At 36.2% G+C, this 20,405-nt stretch overlaps 3 protein-coding genes across 10 annotated transcripts in view; 1 reads left to right on the forward strand and 2 right to left on the reverse strand.

The window, feature by feature from the left end:
- Positions 1-2,081: 2,081 nt before the first annotated feature.
- cdc7 (cell division cycle 7 homolog (S. cerevisiae)) lies at positions 2,082-14,989 on the reverse strand. 7 transcript variants are annotated; one of them, XM_087239300.1, is made up of 12 exons: positions 14,695-14,989; positions 14,391-14,512; positions 13,809-13,895; positions 13,167-13,302; positions 12,935-13,028; positions 12,706-12,848; positions 8,914-8,977; positions 8,512-8,607; positions 8,222-8,427; positions 7,808-7,890; positions 2,738-2,887; positions 2,082-2,661 (listed from the first exon to the last, which is right to left on the reverse strand). In XM_087239300.1, exons 2-12 carry the CDS (start codon positions 14,464-14,466, stop codon positions 2,321-2,323), a joined length of 1,476 nt encoding a protein of 491 aa, XP_087095426.1. In that variant the 5' UTR covers positions 14,467-14,512; positions 14,695-14,989; the 3' UTR covers positions 2,082-2,320.
- Positions 14,990-15,635: 646 nt separating this feature from the next.
- Positions 15,636-17,959, forward strand: tceanc2 (transcription elongation factor A (SII) N-terminal and central domain containing 2). The gene is given in 4 exon segments (NM_001346251.1): positions 15,636-15,854; positions 15,933-16,074; positions 17,012-17,208; positions 17,513-17,959. Coding segments are annotated over 4 exon segments (633 nt in total). The 5' UTR covers positions 15,636-15,755; the 3' UTR covers positions 17,708-17,959.
- Positions 17,740-20,405, reverse strand: part of cdcp2 (CUB domain containing protein 2) — a 30,495-nt gene continuing 27,829 nt past the window's right edge. For both annotated transcript variants that reach the window (XM_087240482.1, XM_087240481.1), the window contains exon 7: positions 17,740-19,014. In XM_087240482.1, the coding sequence (XP_087096608.1) occupies positions 18,709-19,014 (306 nt within the window). In that variant the 3' untranslated portion in view covers positions 17,740-18,708. The remainder of the gene's footprint in view (positions 19,015-20,405) is intronic.

Genomic DNA, 20,405 nt, shown 5'->3' on the forward strand with positions numbered 1-20,405 from the left:
GCACTTTCATTTTTATTCAGGAACATTTTATGCATGCCCCTGTGACAAACTAGTTATCGGATGAGAGTATGAACTGCTGGAAGAGAGTTGTTTTAATGGAAGTTGATACCGCGCGCTGTATGGCAAAAAAAAACAAGAAACTCCCCATTTCGGGATGCAGATGTCTGTGGTCTTTCACCGACTCAGTAGGTGCAATGATTTTTGAAGTAGGTTTCGAATATCTTCGAAAAGTTGTTTGTGTATAGACTACCTGTTGAAAAATTTTAGCGAAAATCTTACACAACAGTAATAGTTTGATTAAGGTGTTTACATGTCTGTACTGCTCTTTAATAATGCGACTAAAATACCCCACGTCTTAATTCGATTTCTGTTTAGTATGATTGTGACCTTAATCAGATTAATCAAAAATCACTGACAACGTTTACATGGACACCAGTAATCGAATTATTTGCCTTAATCTAATTAAGACAATAATATGATTAAGGTACTTTTATGTGTTGCTTTTTAAATGTTTCTTTCATGATTCTGTTTTACATGTTATAGCATATAATTAGATTAATGTCATTGCGTTACAACGCTATCCACATTTCCTCCGGAGTTTCATGTAGTTTCGAGTGTTCCATTATTATTTTGTCGATTTAAACAGCGGTTTGGAACTTTCACTTTTGTTCGGGAACAATGCAGGTGTCTGGTCTGCACTGACACGGTAGGTGCAAAGAGTGTCAAACAGCCGTGTGTGTGTGTGTGTATGAATGTGACTATCCTGTCACAAAATGCGACGAAAAGCCCTACATGACGGTAACAGTTCGATTAAGGTGTTTACATGTCTGTACTGCACTTCAATAATGTGACAAATCGGCATACTCCACGTCTCGATTTCTCTTTAGTTCGATTATGACCTTAATCTGATTAAATGAATCAAAAATTGCTGTTTACATGGTCGACTCTTAATCAGAGTATTATCTTAATCACATTAATATCAGATTTTTGGTGTCCATGTAAACGTAGTCACTGTTTACATGGTAGACTGGTAATCAGAGTATTGTCTCAATCTCATTAATATCGGTTTATTGGTGTCCAAGTAAACGTACTCAATGAAACCAAAACAATGACCAATTTATGACTACATTGTACTTGTCTTTCCCACATCTGGGAGCGTTACAGTGTGGAGAAGCCTCAAAGAAGCGTAACACCCAGAATGTTGCATGCCCAGAGTGGATCAGTAATGGTTTGGGCTGCAAAATCATGGAATTCCCTATAGGCCCAATACTTGTGCTAGATGGGCGCATCACTGCCAAGGACTAACGAAACATTCTATCTAGAGCAGTGTTTCTCAACTGGTGGGTTGTGACCTAAAAGTGGGTCCCGCGACCCACTTTTGGGTCACGACATTTTCAGTGGGTCGCAGAGTGTGTGGTCAAAATTTTTTTGTAGTTTAATTTTTTACTTATTTTGCTTATAACGGACTTTTATTTTGAAATGCGTGCGCGACAACCCTACCGTTTGACATGTGAAATTTGATTTAATTATTGCAACAAATATGTTGAAGCGCAAGTACGACCGCAAATATGTAAAGTATGGATATATATATTGACGACAAAAAAGACTTAAAGCCTCAGTGTCATATGTAGTGAGGTGCTCTCATAAGAGAGCATGCAACCTTCTATGTAAAAACAACACTCAGAAACCAGAAAACATGTTTTATTAAGAGTTTATTATTTACAGTATTTGTCGTTTTTACTTTGTAATATTTCTATAATTTGCACCATTTTGTTAAATGACAGCAATAAAATATAGTTTATTTGTAAGTCTTGGTGAATTTCTTATGATCTATCGGTCACTGCTTGTTTATGTTAACAAACAAATACAAATTAAGTATGATTCCTAAAATTGTATTATAGCTCCAAAAAATTTGGGTCGCGGCTTAATGACCATGTAAAAAATGTGGGTCCCATGGCCAAACCAGTTGAGAACCCCTGATCTAGAGGACCACGTGCACCCGATGGTTAAAAAATTTTATCATATATATTATTAGTAATTAATATATTTTTTGTTAAATATTGAACGCATGAAACAGTCACTTTCGAAAATATTAACAATTTATTTTATCAACAAAATACTTGAACACTGAATATTTGAGTGAACCATCCATTTAGGAAACACTCTAAAGTTGGACAACGGACAATTCGAACTTTATTATCAAAATGAAACTCTCCAAAATATAAAAATAAATACATCACTGTACAACATGTTGTTTGCAAATAAACACATTCAAAAAACACTTTACAGAATAACTCAAAATCGTGGATGCGCACAATCACTACTCACTCATATCTTTGAAGAGTGGATGCTGCAGTGCCGTCGAGGCTGTGATCCTGGTAGCGGGGTTTAAATCTAACAGTTTATCGAGTAGATCGTACACCTCATCCGGCACTCTGTCCCAGCCGATCTCCTTCAGCTCTGCACTGCTTCTACACAAACGGGAGCCTGTGCTTTTCAGTGCAGGACTCTCCGCTTCCTCCTTTTCTTCTGCTGGATTATGTGAGGCTTGAAACTCAGCAGGAAGAGAGGCATCATCCCACGATCGCAAACCTCTCAGAGTCTCGCAGAGAATCCTGAGGTCCAGCCGAGGAAGCTCACGGCTGCACACTATGGATTTACCTGCAATCAGACACACATCGAGTCAGCAGGACATACGAGAATACAACATCAACCAGACTCTAAGATAATGACTTACCAAAGGTCTTTGCAGCCTCTATAGTCTCTTTAGACCCTCGGATGGTCATGATCTGAGTAAGAGCGATCAGATCGTCACTGGCTTTAAAGAAAGGATATCTGCCACTTAGTAGAGACAACAGTATCACCCCTGCTGACCACATGTCAATCGCTGCAAAGAGATGGGCTTTTATTAGTCATTATACAATACATGGTTCATATTTTTGCAAAAATAAACTTCAACCACCGACTTTTCACAGCCTCATCTTTGGGTAGTAACACTAACTTTCCCTCACACTTCAGAGGACAGCGTCTACACGACTTGATTCAAGCGGGATTTGCTACAGTGTTTGGCATCACGCAGACACTGCTAAAGACTCGTTACAGTGGTGATTCATTTGAACCATTATGAGTCGACTGTATATTTCACTTCACTTAGAGCTGTTACACATTACATGGAAGGTCATTTTCAAAAACCCATAATAGAGGCTCTTTAAGCATATTTCATTTTTTTATTGCTAAAATGACTTTGTAATACAGTATATTGTCAGGACTCCTGGCTGATCGGCTGGATCTATCTGTTTAGTTTGTTTGTATTAGCCACATGTTCCTTTGTTTGTGCTCCTGATTGTTTCTCTTCACCCCCTCGTTCTCATTCATTTAGTTGATTTGTTTCACCTGTCTTTGCTCATTTTCTCCTCATTAGCTCCCCTATTTATTTTGGTTTGTGCTGTTCTGTGCCGGATTGTGGTTTACTTCTGACCCTGCAACATCAAATATAGATGAACTGAATGTTCTATCTGAACTATTCCAGCAAAGTCTGCCAGTATTTTCTTTTGCCATTTTTTTTTAACTAAATAGTTTTTGATCTTTCTATTAGTCTGAGAAGACTGCTTGCTGAAGAGCATTTTGTTTCCATTTTGAGTTTTTTTGTGTCTTTGTTCACCCTGTGACTGAGACATTGCCTTTAGAGGATTTTTCTTCTTTTTTCTATTTTGCCATTCTTGCTTATGGACTGACCTGTCTGATTTTTTTGCCTTCTACAATAAATCATTGTCTTCACCTGCATTTGGGCTTTTTTCTGTAAATTATATATATATATATATATATATATATATATATATATATATATATATATATATATATATATATATATATATATATATATATATATATGTCTGGGCCAGTAAACATTTGGGTTTTTCTCTGTTTACTGGCCCAGACACATATATATATATATATATATATATATATATATATATATATATATATATATATATATATATAAATATATATATATATATATATATATAATTTACAGAAAATTTAATAAAGGGTTGATGAATAATTAACCCTTGTGTACTGTTCAAATTTACTAACATTTTGTTATGTTTGTAGCTGTTTTTGCCTTATTGAATTCTATTATAATGATGTTTTTATTGCAAAGCCATGTCAGTATAATCATGCATTCCTGATTGTTGCTGGTTTTCCCTGAGCTGCTTGTTTAGATTTTCTCAAGCAATGTCTCTCTCTCATACACACACACACAATATTTTATATAGAAGGCAGAAATTACGCTTTTTTGCACTGCAACTGATGATCAACAATAAAAATTACATTTTTTTTTTTAAAAACAGCAATGATTAAGAAGGCATGATTATATGGTGTCATGGCTTTGCAATTGAAAATGTCATTAAAATGAAAGTCAATGGGGCAAAAACAGCCACCATCATAACGAAACGGTAGAAATTTTGCCCAAATTGAATTGTTGAATTTTTGAAAATTCCCAAAGCATTTTTCCAAAATATGTCAAAATAAGATTTCTAACCAAAAATCATTTCATTTGCTGAGATACAGAGAAAGTTGTGGCCAAATTAAGACAAAAAAATCACCCCAGAGCAGATGAAAACATCCCCGACAGCACACAAGGGTTAATCTACTATTGGTGTCCTAAACCTTTTTAATAAATTGTTGAGAGAAAATGACATGCCTTAGGGCAGTGGTCACCAAACTTATTTCTGGAGGGCCGGTGTCCTGCAGATTTCAGCTACAACCCTAATCAAACACACCTAAACAAACTAATCAAGGTCTTGCTAGGTATACTCGAAACATCCAGGCAGGTGTGTTGAGGCAAGTTGGAGCTAAACCCTGCAGGGATACCGGCCCTCCAGGACCGAGATTGGTGACCCCTGCATTCCAGAGTTTATCATCAAAGACAGTGACCCAACTTGGAGCAAGTCACATGCTTTGTCTATCAGTGCTTTAATTAAAGAATGTCATCATAGCTTTATATAAACGATGTAACAAAGTTGACCAGAACGTAGGGACAGACCATGGGCCCGTCTTCGTACCTCGCTTAAATGATCTTGGATGATTTGTCACTTTTAATCATGATACCTGATCTCTGGCTGATTTGGTTCTTCAAACAAGTTCACGAAACATTAAAATGTCTGGATTAACTAATCGAAGATCGGTACACTTGTTGTGATGGACTGATCTATCGATCCTCAAAATCATGACCAACGATTGGCTTATGGCACAGCACCATAATGACATCATCTGAGTAATATTTAATTATCCATGTAAGAAAAATTGCATAAACTTCGTAATAAATGGTTTGATAAATATGATAGGCAATAGCTATACGCTTTTGTTGTTGGTTGTAGGTTTTGAACTTTGAATGTAAAACTAAATAAATTGCTAAATACTCTTAACTCAGAGCTAATTTTCTTTATTATAGTATAATAGAATTTAAGTTTCTCAATTGGTGTAAAGAATTTAAATTAATTTTGCATCAAACATTTTGATATCGGGTGTCTGCAACTTTTACGAAGCATCAAATCACCATCATATTATCTGTCAAAACGTGCATGACTGCATACATTATTATTTCTTAAAATAAAAAAAAATTAACTAAAAAAATTTTTATAAAAAAAAACAGTTGAATGATGTGCATGTCTATTAATATACAAAAAGCTGGGTCGGTACATTAAAATAGTATTGGTTTATATCTAAAAAGTCCATATTAATAAATGCTCTTTTTGAACCCCTTGGGAAGAACCACACCTTTTTTGTACATATATTTTGGAGTGCAAATAAGTTTTATTTCTATATTTTATTAAACTTGTATGTATACAAGCATAAATATTATTAATTACTTAATATTAAATTTTATTAATTGTTATAAATGTATATATATATATATATATATATATATATATATATATATATATAGAGAGAGAGAGAGAGAGAGAGAGAGAGAGAGAGAGAGAGAGAGAGAGAGAGAGAGAGAGAGAGCGAGAGAGAGTGTGAGTCAATAACAAGCTGCGAATAAGAAGCTGGATTCAGCCTTGTCCCTCCTTATGGCAAACATGACAGTAGTCTGGTGAGAAATCTCTGTAGACGGATGGCATTTCGTGTCACGTTCAGCCTTAAAATCTTCAAATGTGAGCAAAACTTGCTCTTTTGTCATTACCTTAAGGGGGTCACACACCAGAAGCGCCACTTCACATTACATTATAGAGAATCATTCAAATACTAGCTCTAGAGTGACGTTGCTGAATTAGTAACGGCTTCTGCTGTTCTGACGTCAGCTGCAGATGTAAATAAATGGTGGAAGATAGTAGTTCCTAATACAATAGGGTTTTAGACTCTCTGCGTTTGATTTTCTTTTTTATGTACAAGATTGTGCCGTCAAACTGTTGTATAAACGCATTATCACACTAGTAGCAGTGTGCTATGGCTGTATATCAGCACTGGTGGGGCACAAAGCACGCCTCCCACCAGTGCTGATATTGACCTTATTCTAAAATGCAGAAGTGCGCCTGTTATCGCGATTGTCTTAGAACTTCCGATTCAGTCGCCTATGGGAGAAATGACTTGGAATAATAAACAGCAGAAAATGGTCAAACTACTTGCTCTACAAACAAATATTTACATGACTATACAGACCAAATAGAATAATATAATAAAAAAAAATCTAATTGCAACATCTAGCAGCATAACGAGCAGTTTTTAACGTTAAAAAAATAAATGGAAGTGAATGAGACCGGAAGTCTAGAGCCAAAAAGATTCAAATGGCAGCACCCACTCGTCGGCGGAGAATAAGGTGAATACAGCCATAGCACACTGGTACTAGTGTGATATTTCTCACATATACACACACACACACACACACATATATACAACTTTTTTTCTTATTTTACTTATTTCCCAAGTTTATATAACCTATAGGTTACTGATGTAAGAAAAAGTCAATTATACCTGCAATTGTAGAATGACCATTATAAATTTCAAATGGACATGTATAAAGTGCACAACAGTGTTTTCACTAGGATTTTTTACAGCTGTGGTGGCAGGCCTTTTTTTTTTTTTTTTTTTTACACAGATCTGCTAACTACCTGTTGCGTTATTTCAATGACAAATGTCGTGAGAGCAGTATTACAAGTCGAGATCGGATTTATGTAATAGCCTACGAGCATGTGAAACTCTTTGCTTGCGCGCCGATTTCCTCTGCTAGTGCACAAAACTTCTTGCACATCCTTAAATATACTCTGCTCAAGCGCAGATCTTCTTGTGCACGCTCAAATAAATGCTGCTGGGTGCGATTTAGTGCCTTTATGTAACGAGTATGTCTCCAACATTTATCAGATTTGCTAGGAATATTACTGAATGTCTCCAATAGACCTACAGAGCAGTATTAATGCGCCCTAAAGTAAAGTTAAACTAGCAACGTTGTAATTGCTGGCCTCACGCATCTGTCAGTCAGCACATAACCTTAAAGGGTTAAACAAATAACGCACAGTACTACAAAGGTAACAGAAAATTTGCCCTGTTATAATTCACTTACCTTTTAATACATTTTGGTGCGACTATCACCCGCTATTAAAAAAAAATGAAAAGCTGAATGAAAAGCTGTAATGTAGCCGTGGCGGGATCAATTTTGGTGTGGCGGAAACCATGAACAAGTTTTTAAAAAAGACAGAACTGTACCGACTGTTAAAGAGATAGTATTTTCTATACAGTGAGCTAGAATACTAAATCACATCCAAAATAATAATAATAAAAATAGCATTGCTTTTGTTAGCTTTACCTGTTCCCTGGTTGGGACACTTGGTTAGAACCTCAGGAGCCCTAAACCCAGGGGTACCAGCCCTCGGAGCCACCTGCTGTTTCCTGTGAAAAAAATGACCACACTATTAAATTAACACCATCAAATCTATCAAATTGAATGTTTTGATTGAGAAATGCAAAAAAAATTCCTGAAAAGGCTGATGTAGCTTATTAAATACTCAAAATGTAACTAATATGTCATCACAGGATCACTATTAACATTAAATCTGATAGCAGTTCACAGCAAATGTGGGTGTTTTTAGAATTGGGCTAAAACAGAGTATAGATGTATGTAGTAGACTGTGTAGTGTTGATCTTTCTTTTTTGTTCACCTTAGACATGCCACAGTAGGCTTTTTAAGGTTTGGATTGATGTATAGATGACGAGTGTGTACCTGGACAGGCAGATGTTGCAGACGCGGTCAGTCATGTAGCAGTTGCAGGTGAGTAGGGGGTTGACGGCAGCAGGTTTAGGTTTCTGACTCTCAGCCGGAAGTTTCTGTTTCTGATTTAATGGTGCTCTCACAGGGACGGAGCGATGTTTGGCAGAAACAATCTTGCGTGGAATTACTTCCTCCTTTTTGGGCTTTGAAAGCAATCCCTAAAACACAATGTGACAGGTGAAGAGCTGATAGTTATTCAGACGGCATCGCATGCAACCAGTGTGAGAAGAGACAGAGCTAACCTCAACTTTGTCAGAGCCTGGTTTATGAGAGTTTGTGCTGTTTATGCTTTTCTCCCCAAATACAGACCGTGGTGCTTTATCAAGTCCCATCAGTTCCTTTGAGAGGAAGGACACATATTTTTGACATGAATACGAAATGAATCAATATAGGCCTGGAAGTGCAGTGCTCCCCAGTTTGACTGATTATCACTTAAAATATGATTTATTCATTAAATAAAGTGCAGACACCTTGCTGTGTTTAACGCGTGAGGGTGGGCAGGGTCTTTTAGCCGGTGCTTTAGTGCTGGACTGGACAGCAGGGTTTCTGCTGTTGGGTGGTAAAGGCACCAGTTTCTGTTTTCCCAGTGATTCCTCCACCATCTTAGATGACCCACCACCTTTATGACCTTTTGATTTGACCACCTTCAGCAGTTCGATCTGGGTGTCAGGAGTGCCCTGAGCCAGGCCAAAATCCACCAGCGCATACCTGAGGGAAAAAAAAGAAAAGAAATCAGCATGTATCAGCATTTTTGGACTTCAAGATAACAGTCAAAGAGCCTCCGACTTAATTTGTTCATGTGCAATAAAGTACGGCACATACCCAATGTCAGTTTAGTGTTCAACATTCAGCACGGGTTATTAAAGGTGGATTAGGTGTGAACAACATTTAAAACCATTTTGCTCTTATTTAAAGCCTTAAAGGGTTAGTTCAAAAAAAGTGAAAATTCTGTCATTAACATTTGAACTAATGAACAGCAGTCGTTCCCAATTCCAGTCCTTGGGACCACCCGCCCTGCACATTTTGTATAGGCAGTGCTCTAAATTAACCTTTTGTTTTGGTAGCACCGATGCTCCCAACTTCAAAAATGTAGGCGCACCAGACAAAATTTAGTCGCACCTACTAAAAATTATGAGCACCATTACTACACGGTTTGTATTAACAGATTCTATTATATATTAACACTCTAATCACAACTAACAAATAAACAAAAATCTGCATGTGCTCACCAGCCCTGCACGCACTGCTTGATGTGAATGAGATGAACTCAGTTAACAATAACTGCTGTTCTCAAGGGTGCTGTCTGATATTGCACAGATGATATTGACATTTAACTTATTATTTGCATACATCATCTTAATAGCAGTAACAGTCTTTTCATGAGCTGCAATATTAGTTCCATCTAGGTGAATGCATGCTCTTTACCGATGGTGAACGCGATATCAGTCGCACAATCTTGACGATTAAAATGTAGGATTTAATAACGTTAGAACATCTCGTGCTTAAAATTTGAAGATTCAGTAGCAAACACTGTTAACTGAAAACTCCATCCCACGGGCTTAACAGTGAATGCTTTAGTCATTTTCATAGCAGACTTTAAACACTGGAAGTCTTTGACCCACTCTTTGAAAAGTGTAAATGCTGGATTGACATTCAGCACATGATCACTAATCAGATGTGCCATTATTTGTAACTTTAGGTGGTTTCTAAAGCTAAATCTTTCAGCGTTGTTTTCATTCTCTCGTATCCAGCCCTTTACATTTTCACGGCTGTGGCTCCCTGTCATCGAAACTGAGTGATTGACAGCTGATATTTACCAATCCATTCGCGTTCTGTTCTAGCGCAGTGGGTCAATAAGAAGAGCTTAAAGGGGGGCCAAGCATTGCGGGCTTTGTTTACTGCAGCATGTTGTCATGTCAACTGTTTTAAACCATTCCTGAGCGCTGCGATTGGTGTTTTTAGGTGCAACGATGCTTAATGTGTGAATGCCTCCAAAATCCGCGCAAGTGGTGAACATTTTGCTGTGAAAACTGGTCGCACGACATCAATTTTATGCACTCGCACAAATGCTCCCAAATGTATTTTGAGGTCGCATAGATAAATTTGGGCGCATACGTGACAAATGGTCAAAATTTCGAGCCCTGATAGGTGCATCCCACATCGCATACTTATGCACTATTCTACGCCTTTTTGTAGTATAAATAGTGCAAGTAGTGCGTTCACACTGAAAACTCTAAAAATAATAACTGCACTTTAAGTACCCGGATGATGCACTTAATTAACCGTTAAAAAGAAGCGTTATGTTGGACACTTCACACACTCATTACTCAATTAGATGTTGGATTACTTTATTTTGGATTAAAAGCTAAATTCTCCCACTAGAGTTATTATACCACCTCCCAATGGTAGTTGCAAATAAAATCATGGAAGGTATCATGTGAGGGTTTGGTCAATTGTTTTAGCACGGGACTAAATTTTGAATCCCGCTCCTGCCTGGTTTTAGCCCAAACCCGACCACTCCAGCTTATGTTCAGCATTTGTTGTACTGCTGCCCGTCCCGTTGTCTACCCGCCGCACCAGTTCCCGCTAACGAGCAGGGGGAGAACAAAACCGAAAAACCACCCAGCTATACAGAGTCCAGACAGCCTATAACAAGCTGTCTGTATAACACACACACTTAAACACCAAGCAAGTGACACACACATAGGCATGCCGCGCCGCAGAAAACTGGTCGGGAATGCAAACCACTAATTTGTTTCACTAAATTTGGCAACCGTCAAACATCATCTGGGAAACTGAAAGTAAAAAAAAAAAATTGTGTTCTATTTTGGGCGACACTACATTCATATACTACGCTGTTGAGTGTGTTAGTGCATAAGTACATAGTGTATAAGTGCAAAGTGTATATCTTAACTCACTTGATTCAGATCATCAACTCATTAACAGACAGATCCTTGTGTGTCAAGTAACCAAAACATACAAAATGTGGAGGGTGGGTGTTTGAGGACAGGAATTGGGTGCCACTGGTGTAGAGGACAAAAAAAATGTTGGCGCACAAAAGTTGTCCTAGAGCTCTGTTATTTTAGCTCTTGGATGTTTTGACAATGTTTTTAGTCCCTTTTCTGAACTTTGAATGTTTGCGACCATTGCTATCTATAGCTTCAGATTTTATGTAAAATATCTTTTGAAGGTCTAACAGGATTGGAACGAAAAAAAGGTGAGTAATAAATAACAGAATTAAATTTTTTTGGAGACTTTACCCTTTAATTTGTAGAATGGGAACTAAGACTTTAGACCTCCAAAAACGAATGATTTGATGGATAAATTTAACGAAATTGTAAATGTTTTAAGATGATCTCTGGCACCCTTGAGAACAACAAACCTTTTTGATGATAATAACTGCCTAAAAAACGATTTGTTAATTTCCCTAATAAAAAAAAAAAGATTGTCGTTTAATTATATTGATATTTGAATTTAATGAAGAAATTCATATTAAGAATAGTCATGATTTCTGCATTCATATTGTAAAAGAACCACACTAGACTATGTGTGGAAGTGGATCAAAACCTTAATTTCAAGGGTCTTGGTCTGTGTTTTCGGTGGGTACCAGTGTTCAAATAGAGTGTTCACACTTATTCAAATCACCCACACAAACAGAGCAATAACTACAGTGTTCAACTTAATCAAATCAAACCTATCAAGTGTGAACACACCATAAGACTCATTAGGGTATATGCACAGGTAGTGTTTTTGAGCAAAAACTTCTGCTGAAAGCTTAATGTGACTATTTTTAATTTCATATGGTTCCTTTTACAGCATCAATGTTGTAATGTAATTAAAATATAATTTATTAAATAGACTTAAGCATCCATTTGGTTGTGAAAGTGTAAAAAAAGACTAAAAAACGTTTAAGCGCAGGCACCGTTATTAGCCGCAGACCAGCAAAGAAATTCCATTGAAAATACTGGAGAAAAATTCATTTCCATTTTTTTTAACACATGACGCTGAAGAAAATGCTTTAATGCAGTGCTTCTTGTTTGGTCTGATACCCACTTTATATCATATCTCATGTCTGTGTGCATATACCCCAATAACTGAATGATCAATTGTTACCATTTACACTTTTTAAAAAAGCTAGAAACTAGCAATTGGGAACTAAGACTTTTAAGACCTCCAAAAAACAATGATTTAATGGATTAATATATCGAAATTGTAAATGTTTTAAGATGCTCTCTGGCACCCTTGTGAACAACAAATCTTTTCGATTATAATAACGCCTATAAAACCAATTTGTTAATTTCGATAAGAAAAAAAGATTGTTTTTTGATTAAGTTGATATTTGAATTTGATGAAGCAATTCATATTTAGAATAGTGTACATGTGTATCAGGCAGAGGTTAGACTAGAACCACAACGACATGAATATCAGGTACATACTCCCTCTTCTGTCGATTGAACAGGAAATTGGTTGGTTTGATGTCTCTGTGGATGATGCCAAACTTGTGAATGTGCTTCAAGGCTTTGAGCAGATGATAGATGTAATGCCTCACATCCTCAAAACTTAACAAGCCAACAATATCCTACAAAAAGAAGAAACATTTTTGAGTAGCATCATGCTATTAAATTATTCAGGTTAAAAGCGTAAACACACAGTGCAAACACTCACCACAAAGGTCTGATGCTCCATGTATGGCATGACTATGACCACGTGATGCTCCTTCCTGAAGCAGTATGTGACTCCCATCACATTTTCTGTCCCTCTGTGGAATGAGATATAATGGACAAACACTCTAACAAAACTCTGAAACCTACATTTGTTCATTCAGAAATATTTTCAATTATTTAGCCGAAATAACATAAAACAAAGGTCAAAATTAGACATTTTCATCATCACTCACCCAGCAACAGTCAGGCACTGGAGCTCAGCAGCGATGCGCACAGGATGACTAGTAGGGATCAGATGTTTCAATGCAAACATCCTCCTTGAACTGTCCGTCATCTGTGCCTCAGCCAAATATACCGAACTAAAAGTACCTGTGTTGATACAGTGATGCAAAAGATCATTAAAGGGAACCTACTATGCAAAAATCCCTTTAAAATTGGTTTAAACAAAGTTATATGGCAACAGTCCATCAATATAACCAGCTTCTAATGGCGAATATATATTAATTTTATATTTTATAATCACACTTCATAAAAACAGTCAGCAGAAACACTTTGATTGACATTCTCCCTTTGTATGTTTCATCTGAAGGGGACGCCTCACCCACTAGTGACGATATCTCCCTCAGTAGTATAAGTTAGTCTTGTTTTATTTAAATCTGCCACTATGCTGACATATGGGCATTTGTATAAATTTTGTCCGAATTTGTTTTTATTGACAGTGCGAGAAGTAGTTTACTTGCATTTTATAAATCATCAGAAACCATGGTTTCAGCACAAAAAAAAAGTATTTTAATGTATTTTTTTAGCAAAAAATAAATAAATAAATTTCGTAGCAAAAACAAAAAGTAATAACAATAATAATAATAATAGCAAACCTTCTCCAATCTTATCTATGATGCGAAATATTCGAGAAAGCTGTGGCAGAACTTCATACAGATATGCAATTTCCGTCTCAACATCTCCTAAAGAGAGATAAAACACAGAGTTAATTATTTCAACATACTAACAATTAAATACAGTTAACAATTCCTTTGTAAAGAAACTTAAGAATAAATAAAAATAATAATGAGATAAACAAAAACAAAACGTACTTAAAAAAAACATAGTAACAAAAAGAATGTACTGTGACCTACATCAATTGTTTATAACAGTTAATTAAATGCTGTTATATTTTATTATGTTAAATGTACTATAGTTAAAAAGAACTTATAGTTAACTGCATAATAAATGTAAGTTAATTTGATACATTTTATGTTCTTCGACATGTTTGTACTGGCAAACATTTGTGGTAAAAAAAAGTTAAACTTTGATATTATGTTTTTGTGGTGTACTTAATATACTGGATTTGTGTATTTGTAAAGATAATTTGCATTTCAGTGAATTGTATAAATATTCATTTTTTTATGAAATTTTCAAAAAGTCTTTACAGCTCATACTGTAAATTACTTAACACTCACTGGAAATTTTGTGTCGACTTCTGCCCTTTTCAACACTGCGATGGGAGCTTCTCTGGACAGTATTTACTTCTTCCATTAAACCCGACAATTACGAACAGATTTAATAATCTGTTGTGGGAAAACTGTTGGATGAAATAAGATATTAATATTCATAATCAGCTTGGCTGGTAAAGTATAATACTATTTAGACGCTAACTGCATCAAATAAGACGAGAACAATACGAGACAGTAAGGAAACAAAAAAGCAAGCAAGCAAACAAACAAACAAACAAACAAACAAACAAAATAAGTTGTAAAACTTTACCTTTTATTGTTTATGTTTTCTCCAAGTCTGTTATTGTTTATGAGAAACACTGTCTCGGCGGATAAACAGCTGAACTGACGTAAACACTAAACTTACCGCGCACAGTTCAATAGTTAAGTCACGATCTTATTTTGATATTGAACACTAAAAACCTCACCCAATATTAGTAAAACAAACACGACTATATTATAAAATACCCCACAAACGCTTTAATGTTCTTTTATAGGCACATTTCGATCTTGTTTTCGATGTCTTTCTTTCCGACGGGTTCCAAGTTCCGCGCTAAAACTGAGATGAAGATCACATGACCGGAACTAAGCCATTTGGGTAAAAATGCATGAACATTTCTTAAAAATAAAACAAACATTGCTATAAATCCTTAAAATGGTCCTATTTCTCTTGTTGCAAAAAAAGTAATATATGTATTGTTTTTACTACACATCTATTTGTTATATTTTCATTGTAATTGTCTGTTGTTATTGCAATAAAAATAAAATTAAATAATTAAATTAAAGTAAATAAAATTATGTTAAATTAAAAACAACACACAACCATGGCTATAACAAATACATTGATGTTGGCATTTGTTACGGATGAAACGAAAAACCTCTAAAAAAACGAAATTATACATTTTCTAAATAAAAATATAAATTAAATTCAGTTTAATTTATTAAACTGACACATCAAATACAAAGCTTATTGCCAAATGAAAAGTTTAAATCAAACAAAAATAAAAATGTGGTTCCTTTTCCATTCGAACATAACATTTTTGTTTTAACGCGGAGTATTGTGTATTTGCAAACAAGTAAATTTAAGCATCCCTTTTCAGATAAACTTGAGAAAATCTTGCAACTCTTAGTTGGTTACCATTTGGCATCTTTTGGGTTGTCTTAACTCCACTTTAGAAGGCTTTTATTTTGAAACAACTTTACTTTGGAGGCGCGCTTTTCCTGTGTAAACACTCCACGGCTTTACACAGATGTAGAATGAAGGACGCTGAACATAAGCGTCGGTAAATCTTTGTTAAAACTATTAAGAGCTTATCATACCAGTTTTAAATAATGGATAAATTCGTTGTTCGGTTGCCGAAGGATGACATGATGAAACAAGAACCAAAACATGAGAGGAATTATAAACAAGCAACGTTGGAGTCGCTTCGGGTAAGTCAATGTCTCTCTCTACCCATCAGTGTCCATCAGGTGAGGTTTTATTCAGGTAGACGTTTGTATGTGTTCTAGAGAGTGGTCGTGATTGAGGACATCGAAAGGTACAAGTCAATCCTGGAACTGCCTGGTCAACCTAAAGAGAACATGATAGAAGCCTTAAAGGAGCTGGACAAGAAAGTGCCCTCTAGAGAAGTGCTGAAGTCTACTAGAATTGGTAAGTAAATAAATAAATAAAAAACCAGAAACGTCCCTGGCTCAGGGTTTTGTAGAATCTACTCTGAAGGAAAACAAACATAAATAGTGATGATGAAAGGCAACAGTTTGAAATATTTACTACACTTTTAATATTCTATAGAGTTTATTATTATTAGAATATGGATTTATTTTGGGTTGTGCAATTTAATTGACGGAATTTCTACAATTATGTTGTATATTGTAAACTTGCATACTTTTTTTGGTCACACACATAACATGTTTATTTCTCAGACCTTTACTTATTCATGTTTCCAATCCATTAACTTTGTGGTTTTTGGAAAATTTAAAGAAATGTTTTTAAAATACTGTTACATACATTCATAAATACATACATTCACTGGCCTCTTAATTAGGTACATTTTATAAGTTCTGGGTTGAACCCCTTTTGCCTTCAGAACTGCTTTAATCCTTTGGCATAGATTCAACAAGGTACTGGAAATATTCCTGAGATTTTAGTCCATATTGACATGATAGCAGCATCATGCAGTTGCTGCTAATTTGTCGGCTGCGCATCGAAGATGTGAATCTCCCATTCCACCACATCCCAAAGGTGCTTTATTGGATTGAGTTCTGGTGACTGTGGAGGCTATGAGTATAGTGAATTCATTGTCATGTTCAAGAAACCAGTCTGAGATGATTTGACCTTATGACATGACGTGTTATCCTGCTGGAGGTAGCCATCAGAAGATGGGTACACTGTGGTCATAAAGGAATGAATATAGTCAGCAACAACTCTCAGGTAGTATTTATGCGTAATAAATATTACAATAATTTAAAATAAAAATTAGTTTTATCACTGCATTGCCAAAAAATGTAATTAGATTTCTGTAATGCGTTATACCCAACTCTGATTCCCAGTGAGCCAATTTTAAATTCCTAAATTTGCATCTTCTCAGGACACACTGTGAACAACCTACGCAAGCATTCAGATGATCCTGAAATCAAGTCTCTTGCAAAGGAGGTTTATAATCACTGGAGGACCTTCATCGAGGAGCATGCAAACAAACCTTCCATAGAAGTTCGCTGCGATAAACAGACAGAAAGTTTAAGGAGCAACGCAAAGAAACTGCTCTCCGAAGCCATTGAAATGAAGGTAGTGATCTTAACTAAACATCACACTTTTTTTAACCACAATAACACTGTGTGCTTCTGTTTAGTTAGAAAGATTTCATGAAAGAAGAAAAACCATGAAAGACGTTATGTATACCTTATCTATCTATCTATCTATCTATCTATCTATCTATCTATCTATCTATCTATCTATCTATCTATCTATCTATCTATCTATCTATCTATCTATCTATCTATCTATATATATATATATATATATATATATATATATATATATATATATATATATAATTTTTTATTTTTATATATATTTTTTTATTTTGCAGGTGGATCATGGACTGGTGGAGAACATTGAGAGGGAGGTTTTCCACCAAAGCTCTCGTCTTGTTAGCGGTGCATACAGAAGAACTGTGAGGGCTCTCGTCTTCGCTCTCAAACACAAGCCAGAGTTGAGAGTTCAGGTCAAAGATGGCAAATTACCAGTTAATGTGTTTGTGAAGAGTTACAAAAAGAAACCGTGAAGAAGTCAGACACTCTGGACACTTTTAAAAAATTTTGTCATTTAAAAAATATATTTATTATATATTTTTTTAACTTGCAGAAGTATTCATTAGGCTGCTCATTGACTTTTTTTACTCAAGTTAAGTTTTTTCTTTTTTACATTTTTTTTACATTTTTTGGGAATGTCCTTTCTATTAAATGCTACATAAAAGCATTTACAAAAAGAGAACTACTGTATCAAGTCCTTCTACACTCACCGGCCACTTTATTAGGTACATCTTACTAGAACCGGGTTGGACCCTGTTTTTCCTTCAGAACTGCCTTAATCCTTCGTGGAATAGATTCAACAAGTTACTGGAAATATTTGTCAGGAGATTTTGGTCCATATTGACATGATGGCTCTATTGGATTGAGATCTGGTGACTGCGGAGGCCGTTTGAGTACAGTGAACTTATTGTCATGTATTTAAGTTCGAACCAGTCTGGCCGTTCTCTTCTGGCATCAACAAAGCATTTGCGCTCACAGAACTGCCGCTCACTGGATATTTTCTCTTTGTTGGACCATTCTCTGTAAACCCTAGAAATGGTTGTGCATGAACTCTCAGTAGATCAGCAGTTTCTGAAATACTCAAACCAGTCTGTCTAGCACCAATAACAATGCCACATTCAAAATCACTTAAATCACCTTTCTTCCCATTTGCATTTGAAATGCTCGGTTTGAACTGCAGCAGATCGTCTTGACCATGTCCATATGCCTAAATGCATTGAGTTGCTGTCATGTGATTGTCTGATTAGAAATTTGCGTTATCAAAAAGTTAAAGTTAATAAAGTGGCCGGTGAGTATATTCAGTCACAGAAAAAGTATATTGTCCATTCATTTTTACAGACATTTACATTAACCCTAAACCACAGAACTAGACAGAAAATGAAAACAAACCCAGTTAAAAAAAATTCAAGTTAGAGGATTCCTAATATTAATACTGTACATTGTGTCTGGTTTTCACTGATATTTTAGATTGATCCTATAAGAGCACCAGCCACACAATAGCAATTAACATGAGGATGACGGCCAGAACACAGATGCTGATGAAGATGATGTCACTGGTCTCGTGTGGTTCGCTTTTTTTACTGATGCTTTTGTTGTTTGATTGCTCGGCCAGACGGGCCAGTTCATTGAGCCGGTTTCGCTCTTCAGCCGAGATGATGTTGATCATGGCCACCTTCCTCTGGGCATCACACTGCACCTCATACTCCTGAATGTTCTGCTGTGGACCATCAGAAACGTCAATGTACAACGAGTTCACCAGCATGGTGATGTTCTGACGTTTCTGCAACACAGGATAGGAGACAACAAATTCAGTTTTAGTATTTAGTCTTAAAACTGCTGTATTTGACATTTGCTTACTACAACTGGATTAAACTTAAAGGGATAGTTTACCCAAAAATGACCCATTATTTACATTCTACAGTATATGACTTTTTTTCTTCCAGAGGAACAGAGTTATGGTAGTTTTACTTCCATGCTTTACAGTACTACGTTCACACTGCAGGCAAATGTGGCACAAATCTGATTTGTTTGCCCACATGTGACCCAGATTTGTTTTTATCATGACAGAATGAATAGCCGAAACTGCATGCAATCTGATCTTTTCGATTCTGATTTGTGCCACTTAAATTTGTGGTATTAATATGTGGTTTTGCAATCCGACCGCAGTGTAAACGGTTATGTATTCCATTCTGGTTTGTGCTGCAAACATCCTCTACTTCCCAGTGGTAAAGCCAAATAGCACACCGGACCGGGCAAATACTTTACCCCCCAAATGTTCATTACAAATACCACTCAGGGTTTAACACTAAGGATTTTTTTCTACTGTTCCAATCGGGCCTATAGTTCAGATTTTTACTTGCCCTGTCAAGATTTTCACTGGCCCCACCAAAAAAAAAAAAAAAAGACAAGTTAACATCTATTTTTTCATCCACATATTTAAATGATATGTCAAAAATGTCTGTGAATGTAGAATTTCAAAAATGGTAATAAATGTTTTAAGAGGATAATTCAGTGTTATGCAAACAGAAAGAGCAGTATGGAAAATGTGCAGGTATTTTATTCCAGTTCGAAATTATTTAGCAAAAGGTGGCCGGCTTTGCAAACTTATGGCAAAGCTTTCGAAATATCACTTTTCGTCCTGTTGTTCTCATGTAAATGTCTGCCTCCATGACGTTAGAAGCAGACATTTTTTTAGCCTCATAATTTGACGTTGCCGCCATCTGTTCACTGTACACAGGGAAGGTAGCATTCGAAGACCAATCGGGCCAGTAATGATCCCGTCTACTGTCCCAAGCATCTCTCACGCTGGTTCTGGGCCATCGGGCAGTTATTATTGAGCTGTGCCACCATAATAAAATTGCAGAAAAAAAATAAAATGCATAGGCCTACATGTTTTAACTTCTCCCCCAACCCCCCGCTAGCCAGCAAGTACACACACACACAAGTGAATGCTGCTCTATCATTGGCTGTAGGCGATCACCGATGTTATTTTCAGTCAAAACTCATTTCACACGGCATGATTTGAATCTAGCACCGGTTTGCCTGTGATTTCAGGCATTAGTCAGCAATTTCTCAAAACCTGTCAAATCGGGGCTAAAATCATGCAGTCTGAACTAGGCATAAACCTCACTTCCATCCGGGTCACGGCACCAGTGTAAGCACACCGGTCCT

Source organism: Danio rerio, chromosome 2, assembly GCF_052040795.2.
Source record: "Danio rerio strain M-AB ecotype USA chromosome 2, GRCz13ab, whole genome shotgun sequence".
Lineage (NCBI taxonomy): Eukaryota > Metazoa > Chordata > Actinopteri > Cypriniformes > Danionidae > Danio > Danio rerio.

Coding starts and splice junctions, on each gene's coding strand:
- cdc7 (XM_087239298.1), bottom strand. CDS start 14,466: ATGGAAGAAGTAAATACTGTCCAGAGAAGCTCCCATCGCAGTGTTGAA. Junction 7,891..8,221: donor TGCAACATCTGCCTGTCCAG/GTACACACTCGT, acceptor TTTTTTTCACAG/GAAACAGCAGGTGGCTCCGA. Junction 2,888..7,807: donor GTGTCCCAACCAGGGAACAG/GTAAAGCTAACA, acceptor ATCTCTTTGCAG/CGATTGACATGTGGTCAGCA.